The 14,531-nt window shown below is 42.0% G+C and overlaps 1 protein-coding gene across 1 annotated transcript; it reads left to right on the forward strand.

The window, feature by feature from the left end:
• The first annotated feature begins 1,479 nt into the window (after positions 1-1,479).
• On the forward strand, positions 1,480-7,523 carry LOC109629052 (protein unc-119 homolog B-like). Its single transcript, XM_020086534.2, has 5 exons — positions 1,480-1,887; positions 3,044-3,157; positions 3,672-3,771; positions 3,983-4,155; positions 6,129-7,523. The coding sequence occupies exons 1-5, from the start codon at positions 1,647-1,649 to the stop codon at positions 6,239-6,241; spliced, it is 741 nt and encodes a 246-aa protein (XP_019942093.2). The 5' UTR covers positions 1,480-1,646; the 3' UTR covers positions 6,242-7,523.
• The last annotated feature ends 7,008 nt before the right edge of the window (positions 7,524-14,531 follow it).

Raw genomic sequence — 14,531 nt, forward strand, 5'->3', positions numbered from 1 at the left:
AATGTAATGCATAGAGAATGGTGATTGGATGAAATCTCAACTTCACCTATTTGGAAAGTTATAGTTGGTTGTTTTTCCTTTTTATTTTGAAGATTTAGACAGGAAGTGGCCTGTGAATTCACAGTAGCTTGAATGAAGTACGTTGTTCTATTGACCGGATAAACAGGTTCCGAGTGAAAAGGAATTGTATCCATGCAGCTCTCTCTGCTTCATGGAGACTTCTGACCTGGGGCTTCTTCGCAGCAGGAAGTGCTCACATCATTTACATCAGAGCTGGCTCTATACATTTGTTTTTCCCACGCTGCAGAGCAGGACACAGCCCATCACTGAAGGGATCTGTGCCTCCGAGCAGCAAATCTGAGAAATAAGACTTTAGATGAACTCACTAATGTGTGTGTCTGATTGAATGGTCCTGGTTACTTTGTAAATATATTGAAAATTCAAATAAGATTACATGAGGATGAAATGTTGTAAAAGAAGTAGTATTTGAAATGACAAATGACAAGTATTACACATGAAGTGATATTGAACATGAAACTGTAAAAGTAGTATTATACATATAGCACATGATAATGAAAGAGTGATATTGCACATGATGTTGGGCAGTAATGTTGTTCATGTTAAAAGGTAATATTGCATGTTGTGGATGAAGTACTAAAACATTTTACTTAAATAAAAATGAATAGACAAAAATATAACAAAGTAAATGTAAAACATTAACTATTATACTTGAATCAAGATAAGTAAGTAAATGCTTTTAAATATACATATAGTAAAGGTAAATGTATTAGCTGTGTGTAGCTTATTCTCATCTGCAATGGTCACATAAGTCATTAACTGTGCCTACTGTATATTTAATACAAGAATAATACAGACTTGGTCATATCAATAGAGAATACTACAGATGTTGCTAGTGAAAACACATATATTGTGATATTGATCAATGGTCTAATTACCTGCCTTCTCTGATTGGATCACTGGAACAATTCTCCTGTTATTGATCATTTTTAGGAATATAAAAAACTTTGTGAACAGCTAATGCAGTGATTTGCAGAAATGAAGGGGAGTAGGGAGTACAGATATGAGCTGATTTATGTAGTGAAAAGTACCTGAAATAAATCTACTTTAGTAAAGTACAGATACATGAGAACAGTACTGAAGTAAATGTACTTTGATACATCTTTATGAACAGTCTACGATCCCACCACAGGGTATTGGTGCTGGTTTCTGTTGTGGGCTTAGAGTCTGAAAAATAAACTTAACACAATGAAATGTTCGATCTTTTAGTTTTATTTATAAACTATATATAAATGTGGTTTCATTAAAAACTAGAAAGACCTCTGAATATTATCAGCGCTGTGTTTCGGGCCTGTGTGTTTGTCTCCCCCTGGTGGACGCTCCGGTGAACCGCTTCTTCCCTCCCTCCTCTGGCTCAGCGGACGAGTTGTCATGGCAACTGTGCAGCATGTGTTTACTAAAACTGGGTCTTGACCGTCCAGCGACACTTCTCTCCACTCGCACATCTGCGACGCCATCTTATTCTTCTAGCTGTCGGAGGGGGAGCCTGGGGAAGACGGACAGACCGACACAAGGTGCTGCCTCCAGCGGGAGAGGAGGGGAGCGGAGCCGCGGTAAGAGAGTCGAGGATGAGCGGAGCCAAAGCCCGCAGCGACGCGCCTGTTGCTGAGGACGTCTCCGGCGGCGGCGGCGGCGGGCACGGCACTGCGGCTCCTCCGCGGGACCGCAAGCCCGGCGGAGGAGTCCTGAAGAGGCTGAAGTCCCGGAGGAGCCAGGTGGACAGCAGGCCCGTCACGGAGGAGGACCTGCGGACGCGGAGCGGACACATCGCGCCGGAGGACGTGCTGGGACTGCGGGGGGCGACGCGAGGTTTGAGCGACCCTCTGTGGTGGTTTACCACCGGAGCGTGATGTGGAGCTCAGGCTGAATTATATCTGAACATATGACCGAGATCCAGAGACGATCACATGTACACATGACGTCTGACTGTGTTGGCTCTCGCTTACATATATTACGTGTATTTGTTATAATGAGGAGAGAACACACAACTGGCTTCATAAACACATGTAGGGCGCCATTACATGATCTTTCACTCATGTATAAATATAATTGTTTTCCTGGTTGAAGCAGCTGCAGGATATTAAAGGTCCAGTGTGAAAGATTTAGGTGAAAGGGTGAAATCTATTGAATAATCCTCATGATGTTTTCACTAGTTCGTTTCATCTAAATTGTATGAATTGTAGTTTTCTTTACCCCAGAAAAGGCCCTTTATATTTAAATACTTTATATTTACATCATGGGGACCCTCTCTATGGAGGCTGCCATGTTTTTTTTTACATGTTTTTATGACAACTGAAGTTCACCACAGGTTCTTTTTCATGTTTGGAAGTGGAGGGTGAGGTGAGGGGTGTTCAGCTGCAACATGCAATTTCAACACTAGATATCACAAAATTCTACACACTGTACCTTTAAATTCTCACTGTTCAGTCATTGAACTGAGATATTATGTATTTAAACTCACATCTAACCCCACAGAGTACTGACATGAGTGTTGTTTTATACATAATATACAGTAGTACTTATCATCAGTGTGTATCTAAAGTACACACCTCTATCTCTATGTAGACCGCAGTTACAGCTGTTGAGGTCAAATTTGAAATAAGGAAGGAAATAAAGAACCTTTAATGTAATGCTTCATTTCCCCAAATGAGAAAACCACACATGTTTTGAACTGTGAAGCCATGATCAGTGTCTTTAATGTCTCTGTTAGTTTCCATTGCTTCTGTTAACACAGTACATAATTATTGACTTCGTATTTCCATGTATCACTCTGCCCTGAGTTATCACATTGATCATTAACGCCTTGTCTCAGCTTGTGTAAGCAAAACTATGTCATCTGAGTTTTGCATGTAACCTTTGTGCATGTCAGGGCAGCATGTTTGTGCTTGAACAGTGTACATATCGACTACAATGGCTTGAAAACCATGTCAGTGTTTATAACTCCGACCCTGTGTCCTTGTTGCAGGGTACCTGTGTAAACCCGAGGACAATATTTACAACATAGACTTTGTGCGCTTTAAGATCAGAGACCTGGAGACGAGCACCGTCCTCTTTGAAATTGCCAAACCACCAAATACAGGTATTGTGTGTATTAGCTTCTTCCTTACACCGTAGTGTTTGATCTCTATTGTTATCTATCTACTAAATCCACAAACCTGTATGTGGAACACATCTTCTGGGAACCATTTACTCTGCTTCACACTTGGCATGTGTATTGCTAAAGGCCCAGTGAAGTGCAGTGTTGATTCATATTTCATTTTATGAAAAACATTGACTATACAATATTCATTGCAGATAAACCAGGTAGGGTGAACACAATGTTTGCTTCACTCTGCACAATAGGCTGTTTATAAAAAGTTCTACACACAACCAGCAGCACACACACAACAAAAAGTGACAGTATAGTACAGAATGTTAACACAGGCAGAGAAAACAGCCATGTTTAGAATGGGAACTGCACTAGTTAGCTTAAAATGAAAGACTCTGAGCCTTTAAACAGGCCCAGAAACAATGTGTGCTGGTTGTTCTGATCACAAATAGGCCTCTGTGTGTGAATGATGTCAAATGTGTTCTTCCTCGGTTGTGGCTCTCAGAGGATGATGAGGAGAACAGAGAGGCAGACGCCAGCGCAGGCCGATTTGTGCGCTACCAGTTCACCCCGGCCTTCCTGCGCCTGAGGACTGTGGGAGCGACGTGGGTGACTCACACTTCACCAACACACAGCTATTAAAAAACACACTCACCTGTTCCATCAAAGAACAAAGACAATTGCAGCATTGTCCTCAGTCAGCTACACACTCTCACACACATTGTTCAACCTCTGTACTGAGACTCGCTGTAATAACATTATAATGACTCAAGAGCTGCTGTTGTAACGTCTCCTCTCTCTCCCTTTTATTCTTAGGGTGGAATTCACAGTTGGAAACAGGCCACTAAATAACTTCCGCATGATTGAAAGACACTATTTCCGCGATCACCTGCTGAAGAGCTTTGACTTTGACTTTGGCTTCTGTATCCCAAACAGCCGTAACACCTGTGAGCACATCTATGAGTTCCCTCAGCTGTCTGACAGCCTAGGTGAGAAGATATATTATGTCCTACTGTGAAAATGCTATGATATTATAATTAAGATTAAGATTCCTCTTTATGGTCCCACACACAGCATGCAACATGCAAACATGGGGAAATTTGACCTCTGTATTTAACCCATCTGTGTGAACGGAGCACACACGGAACACACGGAACACAATCCACACAGTGACCACACACGGAACACACAGAACACAATCCACACAGTGACCACACACGGAACACACGGAACACAATCCACACAGTGACCACACACGGAACAGTGGGCAGCCATGAAGGCGCCCGGGGAGCAATTGGGGGGTTCTGTGCCTTGCTCAAGGGCACCTGGGTAGTGCCCAGGAGGTGAACTGGCACCTCTCCAACTTTCGTCTATGCTGGACTTAAACCGGCCACCCTCCAGTTCCCAAGCCAAGTCGCGACGGACTGAGCTACTGCCTACCCATTAAGTATTGCCATAAAGGAGATCTTTAACTCCTTCCCCGCCATGTTTCACAGTGGAGCAGTTGACATTGACAAAAGCAAACATTAGGTTACATCAGATTTACAGTTCCTCGTGGGGTTAGGATCAGATTAACAGTTCCTCTTGGGGTTAGGGTTAGGGTCAGATTTACAGTTCTTCGTGGGGTTAGGGTTAGGATCAGATTAACAGTTCCTCATGACGTTCACAATGTCTTCAACCCATTCGTCTGCATTCATTCTATTTTACATAACACCCTGTATCATGTCATCATGGTGATGTCTGCATGTGGAAATATTCATGTTGAAGAATAACTTGTAAAGAACACACAATACATAGGTCATTCTATAGACTAGATGATCTAAGTTAAACTAAGTTAAGCTAACATGGAGTTTTTTGGGCTAAAATAATCCTTTCATTCTCATCCATCTGATTTGCTTCTTTGTAAACAACTAAGAGATTGATTTGCTGAGTGGATGATGTCACCTTCTGCTCCTGTCTTCAGTTATGTCAAAATGAGTGGAGATTTGAAACCACGACCCATTGATACTCTGTAATTGAGAGTTGATCGTGTGGTTACAAGTCTGTGTGGCAGGTGTGTTGTGAATCATTTCAACCTGCACTGGGGCAACAGAGTCATGGACATAAATCTAATTTGATGGTTTAATTTCTTGTACTATGTATCCACACTTTCATCAGTGTACAAATTTACATATAAATATTGAATCTACTGAGCCACTGAATCACCTTCATTGTGACTGAAAGAATGAGTTATTCAGGGCAATGATAATCAGCCTGCTATGAAAATTAAACCTTTTTAAAATGTCTCAAAGGCAAATCCAGTGGCTTTATCAATTTTAAGCTAATATAGCAAATCCCCATTTTAATGTCAAATTAAATGTTGTATTTTCTCGCTTAATTTGTCTTTCAATACCCAGATATAAGTATTTCAAACACATAGATTCGTAGCTGAAAAAAATTTCCATTGGTTTATATAGGTGATTATATTGTGTTAATTAAATCAGCAGATCATAATTATTTCTCTATAACCCTCATGTTCTCATCTAAAGTCATCACCATGTCAAATATTTAACACAATAATCTGGATATCTCATTATATACATATGCAGAACCAGGCCCTGAGTCTGAGCTGTATAAATCATCACAGTGTTTTATTATCTGTGTTTTGTTCCAGCAACAAAGCAACTTGTGACAACCAGAAAGAACTCCTCTGCTTGTGAAACATAAAACACAAAGGGGAACATTGTGATAAAAAAGACTGAAACTAACTCAGGCAAATCTTTTGTAATGTAGTTTGGAAGTCAAGACCAGAATGGAGAGGAGGGTTTTCAATTATTACTGACTTTTTCAGTGTTTAATGTGGACATTTCAAGTGCTCAATAAAACCTTTTGTTTCTTTTCATACATGTATTAATTATAATTGCATAGACACTAAAAAACATTTGTTTTAATTACTGACTTCTGTAATTTGTCTGTTTTGCAGTCCGTCAGATGGTGGAGCGTCCGTACGAGACTCGCTCGGACAGCTTCTACTTCGTCGAGAACAGACTGGTCATGCACAACAAGGCAGACTATGCTTATAATGGAGGACAGTGATATCTGCCTGCTAGCATGCAAACACACGCCCCCCAAAAAGTGCATGCACACACCCACGTGCACGCACATTTGAGATATATATACAAACACACATGCATGCACATGGCTGAACATAAATACAGTTCATTCACTCACACATGCACAAGCAGCTACAGGCACTGCTGAGTTACCTGATGTTTGTAAAGAAGAATTGCCATACATCATAGCAGGCATTTACAGGGGATGTATTTGATATTGCATTAGGCCAATACGAATCTGATGTACAAACAGGACGCTACAAAATGGGCTAATTCATCAATTTTTTAATTGTGGTCAGATGACTATAAAATCAAAGAGGATTCATTATTCTAGTAGCTGTGGGTCATTTGTCTAAAACAGACCGATTAATAGATAGATGGTTAGTGTCCTCTTAGCAAATTTAAAAGTGTCCTACCACCCACTCAAACACACACACACACACACACACACACACACACACACACACACACACTCACACACTCAATCCCCAATTGACACACATAATGTTTACGCAGTGTTTGTCAGAAGCAGCTGTTCTCAGAGCTACCGCTACACAATCCACTCCAGACAATATCGGGGGAGAAAGAGAGAAGCCATCCACAAAAACATTCCTGTCAAACACACATGGTCACTCCTGTGATCCTCTCCCCATCCCCTGATCCAACCCCCAACCCCCTCACCCCTGTCTCCCATTTCACTTTCATGAACACATCAAAATAGTACTGTACAAGATAAAAAGGTCTCTGAGATTTCACTCTCTATTTTTGTTTTGCAGCTTTCTCTGTTTGACTATAACAAACATGGAAACAAATCAGGGAACAATTAACTACGATGTAATTGTTTTGACTGCGACCAAATAAACCTTGAATAACGGACAAAGGTAAATAGAGAAAGGCAGATATTATTTCATTTCAGGATGATGCATGTGATGATGTAAAAAAGGGAACTTTAATAAATTATTTGGTATTTAGTGTGTAAAAGATAAAAAAGGAAGATGGTGGGCTTCCTTGTGTGAAAGTGGCATTGATTATTCTCCATATAGTTTAATCACCTGTATTTTTAAATCATTCTCTTATCGTGCACATCTTTAAAGATCAACATCAAGTTAGAACTTCTATGTAGATAACATACCTCGACTTTGTACTTTGTAAACTTCGGTGTTCAGGGTTTAAGGTTGTGTTTGTAAGAAAATAAATTAACGATATATACATATATATATTGTAAAAAGTGTCAAAATAAATTAAATGTACATTTTTAGATACAACCTGTGTGATGCTTGTTTCATTTCAGAGGATGAGAAAAGTTGAGATAATTTTGGTACAGTCCCAAAAGTGTCCAGCAGGAGGAGTTATATTATAACTAAGTTACTAAGCACTGCCACTGGTTTGGGTGCAGTTTGTTTGTGGAAAAGATCACAGCAGTGTTATTAGTTATTTATTATTATGCTGAGACGTGTTGACATTCATATCTGTTATTTGCTTAATACAAGTTGAATTACTTCAGCTGAGGTCATGATCTGATCTTTTTATTTGTCTGTGGCTGTGGTTTCTCTGCAGAGGGGAATACAACTCTGATAATATAATTCTGATTCCACATCATTACTTTATCCACGCGCCACATGTGAAGAGCGAACACAACCTGCAATACATTTCGAAATTTGTTGCACTTTGATTTTGCAGTTTTCTGGAGTCTAGTGGGATTCCAACCAAAAATCTGAGACTTTCTCTGTTTATTCTTTCTCAGGCTGTTTCCTCCTATCTCTGTGTTCATCTCTTGATCTCCCTCTCTCAATTTCCATCTCTGTTTCCAGCTCATGCTCAAACTCCCATGGTCCTTTTCTTCTCTCTTGACTCTCCTTTTTCTGTTTCTCTCTCCTCACCTTTGCAGCTCTCCCCGGCCTCGCTCTCCCGCTCTGTTTTCCTCTTTTCTTTCCTCCTCTCTCTCACCTGGTAACCAGACCTCTGGAGAGGAGTGTTGAGTTTCCACTTTCCCAGAGAAGAGGACAATCTGAGGCACAATGGATCCCCTCTGCTCTCTCCTCCCTTCCCTCTGTTGCTGCACAGCTGAACACACACATGCACAGAAACATACAGTTTGCTGAATTACACAAGAATACATGCAGTCTATGCTTGTTATGTCCTGTTCACCTTGTCATCCAGTTTCTTTTACTTCTACTTTCCTTCATCTGTATCTTTCTGTCTGATATTATTTCTGCCTCCCTGTATATTTAGTTCTTTCATTGAAACAGTCACTTGTCAAACAATCAATCCCCAAAAAATCAATTCCCACTGTCCTCTTCTTTTACACCCAATGAAGCTGACATTTTATGTGGTACAGTGTTGATTTAATTACATTTTATCTGATGTCCATCCATGGTTACATCACATTGAGGCTGTGACACGAGGACTGCTTATGGCCCAGTGGGGTCTCCAATAATCTTAATTGGAAATCTGCATTTATGCAGCTGTGGCAGTGACACCTCCCCTTTCACAGAGATGACAAGGACAGTAGCTTTAACCAGTAAACAAAACTTTAAGCTGGAATAATTGAAAAAATCAGTTTTTTTGACCCAAGAAGGAACCTGCAAACTTTTGGTGTGGATTTTCATATATCTTGATGAAAGATCCGAAACAAAATCAGGATCTTGTGAATTTGAATGAAATGTGATTTCATAAGGGAACTTTTGGGCCTTGAAAATGTATGAGCTCTACTAAGTGACCCTCTGGTTAGAAAACTTTCCTTGTCAAGTCAGTGTTTTCAGTGTTCCTGCAAAACACATGTGCCTTGGAGCGTAGCATCCATGTTGTTTCCACATTCCAACTTTTAGCAACAAAGCTAGGCTAAGCTAACTTCCCTGCTTATCACTGATTCCTGTCAAGAAAAGGCGACCATGAGTTCACCTTTCCACAACAGTGTTAACTATCCCTTTAAAATCCATAAAAGACAATGGTGCTAAGACCCAATGTGCCAGTTGCTGATTGGGCCACAAAGCACATGAATCAATAACCGTGGCCTTCCATCAGAGCTGTGGGGCCTGTACACTGCAGCACGCAAGCAAAGCAGCTGTACTGTGCCCGACCATGTGTTGGCATAATAGGGATCTCAATATATCCAGTTTTAGTGTCTACAATTAGCAAGCACATGCACAGACACATTCACAGCAATAAATACACACACTTTCCAACTTTCCAGGGATGATTTGTGTGTTCCCAGGCCTTCATGGAATACATTTCAGCTGTGGATCGAAACACGCGCACCGGGAACAACTGGACAGGTGGGATAGATCAACCTCATTCACCTCACTCTACACACACACACACACACACACAGACACACACACACACAAGCACCTATCTTTGTAACTGGCTTTGCCATATATCCTGTTCACTGAATCACTCACACCTTGAGATTAGGAGTGAGAAGCACTGGTTTATTGAGGTTCCCCTCTGAAAGACACACACACACACACACACACACAGATCTACTGTCAGGCAGGGGGACAGGGGGACAGTGGTCTCCTATAAATAGCAGCAAGGAATGGCGTTGATAGGTCCTGTGAAAAGAAATGGAGGGGGGGAGTGGAAAAAGGATTAAAAGAGATACAGGGATGCACTGCAACTCCACTTGTTCGTGTGTGTGTGTGTGTGTGTGTTTGTGTGTGTGTGTGTGTTTAAGATACTTTGAAGAGAGGTGGTATAGATTTATTTGCTCTCTCTCTCTCTCTCTCTCAAAAAACAAATCACCATCCATCCTCATTCCCTTTCTGTCCTACTTACACACACTTCCTCATCCCAGACTCTTTCTTTCTTTCTTTCTGACTTCCCCCCTGTCGTCTTGCTCTGAGGCCCTGGTGTGAAATCCATCACGTGTTAACACTAAACATTACCCGCAGCGCTTCTTCCGACAAATTAGATGATGAGTCATTCTCTTTTGGGTCGGCACGGCGATGGCCTAAAAGATGGTCGTGACTCCATCTATATCTGTCATGATGTCATTTCCAGCAAATACCCCCCTCCCAGACAGAGGTGAGGGAAGAGCTTGAGTTTCAATCATGGAGGATGATGAGTGCAAGTATAAATAAACATCAGGTTACATGTAAGATGCTCATCCATCATCACTGCTGCCGAAAGTAAAGGAGCACATAAAAGATTTTCTGAGGTGTGTGTCACTTTCATATGAACATCTCATTTTATGCTGAATGGATGCTGTAATTAAATGTCATGCCAGGCAAGGCTTTGTAGATGTGACAAGAGATAACACATAATTAGTTATAGGGGAGTTAATAATGCACTCACTACAGCAGTGATGGATAGACAGACCTTTAACAAACTGTGAGTCTTGCACCAATTTCCATGGTGGCAATTGCAGTATTGACAATCTGTCTTTAAGTGTTAAGTCTCCGCTGATATGTAACCAGAAGCCTTTGAGAGCTTTCTCTGTGTGTGTGTCTGTGTGTGTTCCCCTGTGTTTGTCTGCCCAGCTGTCTGTGGTTCTTACAGTGTAGATCTCCTCTGTGTTTTACACTCTCATTCACACACACACACACACAAACTAAGAAATAGTCCTGTGTCATGTGTGTAAATGGGTTGTGGTCTGTTTGTGTTCCACAGGAAGCCCACTGCCGCTCCTGGAAGCCTCTCAGAGCCCTCCAGCATCACCGGGTCCAGTTTGTTTTGTGTGCATTTGATTAATAAAAGGTTAACTCAGCCCTCAGTCAACTGTTGTGGAGGCCTCTAAATCTCCCTCCTCAATCTCTTCCTTCCTCTCTCTTTTCTCTCCTTCCTTTGTCTCTCTCCCTGTGCCACACCTTCCCCTGCGGGATTGAGGGATTGTGATCGGAGAATGGAGGTGGGGCTCCCGGTGCAACCACAGGTGTGCCTGTTTCCTCCCTTCTCCTGTCTCATGTAATGATTTCTTTGACTCGCCACCTGCCAGGTGGAAAAAACACCCACAGGAAAATGCAGTGCTTCAAAATGGCCTCCTGGCATCTGCTTTAAAAGACTCTTTTTTCAGTTTGTCTTTTATCCAGTAACAAACATTTAAATGTCTTTCATTAACAATTAACTGCATTCACTTCAACAAGGGCTCAGTGCAACTACTTGTTGCATGTTTGCATTTTGCATCACATGCAAATGATGGCTTCTGTCCGTGAAAGCTGCTGCTGTGACCAAAGCAGCTGACAGAAATTCAGAGGATGCCTTCCCTCTTTTCTGTTGCGTCCCCCCTCCTCAGCTCTCTTTTCAAACGGCCTGGAGGGTGGTGGAGAGCAGGTCCCAGGCCCTGCCAGGTCAAAGGTCGTTCACAGACAATAGGCCCCCACTCTGGGTCAGCTGTGGTCAAGGAAACAAAAGCTAGTGAGGACCTGGATTGGACAAACTATCACACTGTGTTAAGTTGGAGTAGTGACAACAAGACAGAGGGCGAGAGTTGGGATAGAGCCGACATAAAAAAGGACAACGTCTCATGCACTGACCCCTCTACTTACATATACATACAATTGTGCAGATTTAGCTTTTGTGCACACTTAACTTGTTTTAAAAGTTCCTCAAACATAATTAAATCTCTTACATTTAAATGGTAAATAACTTACAAAATTAACTATCGTCAGTGAGTAAATCAAATTCACAAGTAAAGCCAAGTGATTTTTTATCCCTCCTCTCTATTCTACCGGTATCCTTTCACATGGTTCTAACTTGTTCCACCCCCTCCCCCATGCCACTGTCTTTCTCCTCTCTTTTTTATCCACTGCCATTGATCATGCATGCAGAAATTCAGCACGCCCCAACTGTGGCTCCAGCCAGGATAGGTTAGCTAGTGCAAGGCCCTGTCCTACATACTGTTCTCTCGCCATGGTCCACCAGGCCACAGTCACACCCTCCCCCTGATCTGCCTCCCCTCGCTGACTTCCACCACTGCCATACACACACACACAAACACCCCGCGGCCAGTCTCAGACTCGGCACATGCACCGTTCATCACATGATGCCGGGAATGTTAACTCACTGCTGCTGAAAAAACTTTTTAGTCAGGTGCAGAGCGAATGAGAATTTTTCAGGGAGGGTTTATTTCTTGTTTAGTTTAACTTGTAACTTGTTATAAACACACACACACACACACACACACACACACAGGTTTCCACAGCTATCCTTATTAGGATTTTGCATTGAGAGGTAAGAAAGAGGTAGCAAAAAACAAGGTGTGTGTAGCACACACAGACAAACACACACACACATATATATATATCACCTGGCTCCCAAAAAACAACACAACTTAACCTCATGTGTTATTGGCGGGTAGCAACCAACGTCAAGGTGCATTACATCAGTCTAAGACATTGTATTTAACAATAGGCCTACTGTGTGTTTACGGCACGCTTGTGGTTCTCCTTTGCATTAAAGTCACAAATTGAAAAATTAAGCAGCTGTATTTCACCTGATTTTGCACGTGCTTTACTTGTTCCTCTTCTGTCAGAGCAGCTGAGGTTTGTGACGACAACACTCAGCTGACCAGGCTTGTCCAGTCCGAGAGAATGACGAACTTAGAGGTAATGCTGCTAATCTACCACTTAGCTGGTTAGGACGGCAGGTCACATGGGTGGAGAGAGACAGGAGGAGTGGGCAAGATCGGGTTTAGATGAGGGTTGAACTGTAATTGGGTAAGAACGAGATGAAAGATGAGTGGTGACCGCAGCTGTTTTGAATATGATGGATTAGGAGGAGAGCTGGGCAGCAGGAACAGGTGGGCTGGTGGGCTGGACCAGGAAAGGATGATTGATGAATGGAGATGACCTCAAATAATGTGTTAGCATGAAGTCTTGAGAGAATTCGTGGATATGAGGGTAATGCCTCTGCTGATAATGAAAACATGTCTATCGAGTAACTAAAAAAAATCCATGTCAAAAATAATTCCAACATATGTCGTAGATTACAGTGACATATACTATGACATGATATCATATATGATCACATAATGCTTCACATTGTGCCATGTGAGATACATACTATATTGCATTGTACATACATACTATATTGCATTATACAAGAATAACATCTCACCCATTTTGACCTTGTCAGGTCAAATTACTTCATTGTCATCAATTAAGATCACATCGTATATGATCACATCACAAATCATCATGTGATCCATTCACATTATATCATATATCACTACATCACATTACATTATATGTGATCATATCTCATCACACCATATGTGATTACATCCCACTATATCATATATGATCACATCACATTACAGTAGATATATGATCCCATCACTTTACAGTATATGTGATCATATCTCATCACACCATATGTGATTACATCCCACTATATCATATATGATCACATCACATTATATGTGCGATCATATCGCATCACATTACATCATGTGATCACATCACATTACATCATGTGATCACATCGCATTACATAATGTATGATACCATCACAGTTTGCATTAAATCTTCAGCTGACTATGTAATTGAGCATTAAACGGTTTGGGAGCAAGTATCCTGGTTACAGATGCTTCCTTTCACCTGAGGTCTAACCTGGCACCACTGGAACACACCATCTCCCATCAGTAATAATTCCTCGAAGTCTGCACATGTAGCAGCCATGAAGCAATTACTCACCCAGCACAACAACAATCGGAATCTGTAGGCTACATTGGCCACTGGTTGTTTTTAGGCTAAGTCTTATTATTTGGTCATTTGCTGATATTGCTTAGTGTGCTTTTGTGTCATCACACTGCTGTAGCATCGTGTGTGTGTGTGTGTGTGTGTGTGTGTGTGTGTGTGTGTGTGGAGAAAAGCAAAAGCAAAACCATTCAAACGCTTTTAATGGGCCATGCTGTTGTGATCAGCCAATGACATGAACGGCGGGGAAACACTACACAGAGAGAGAGGGAGAGAGAGAGAGAGAGAGAGAGAGAGAGAGAAAGAGAGAGAGCGAGATAGAGAGAGAGAGAGAGAGAGAGAGAGAGAAAGAGAGAGAGCGAGATAGAGAGTGAGAGAGAGAGAGAGAGAGAGAGAGAGAGAGAGCCAGTGGCAGCATGAATAAAGGCAGGCAACGTGCAGGAGGGAGGAGGGAGGAGGGAGAGAGAGGGGGAGGAGGTTCGAGGGCCAGGGTAGGCTACGGGAAACGAGCTAGGGGCGGAGCCTCTCTCTCCGAGCGTGTATGCCTACATGCATGTGTGTGTGTGTGTTTCCCCGCTCACCCCTCCTCCTTTCAACCACCCCACCCCCATCCCTGCTCCCCTCCCTCCCCTCTCT

The sequence above is a fragment of the Paralichthys olivaceus genome, chromosome 2, assembly GCF_024713975.1.
Source record: "Paralichthys olivaceus isolate ysfri-2021 chromosome 2, ASM2471397v2, whole genome shotgun sequence".
NCBI classification, from domain to species: Eukaryota; Metazoa; Chordata; class Actinopteri; order Pleuronectiformes; family Paralichthyidae; genus Paralichthys; species Paralichthys olivaceus.

Coding starts and splice junctions, on each gene's coding strand:
- LOC109629052 (XM_020086534.2), top strand. CDS start 1,647: ATGAGCGGAGCCAAAGCCCGCAGCGACGCGCCTGTTGCTGAGGACGTC. Junction 1,888..3,043: donor ACTGCGGGGGGCGACGCGAG/GTTTGAGCGACC, acceptor TCCTTGTTGCAG/GGTACCTGTGTAAACCCGAG. Junction 3,772..3,982: donor CTGAGGACTGTGGGAGCGAC/GTGGGTGACTCA, acceptor TTTTATTCTTAG/GGTGGAATTCACAGTTGGAA.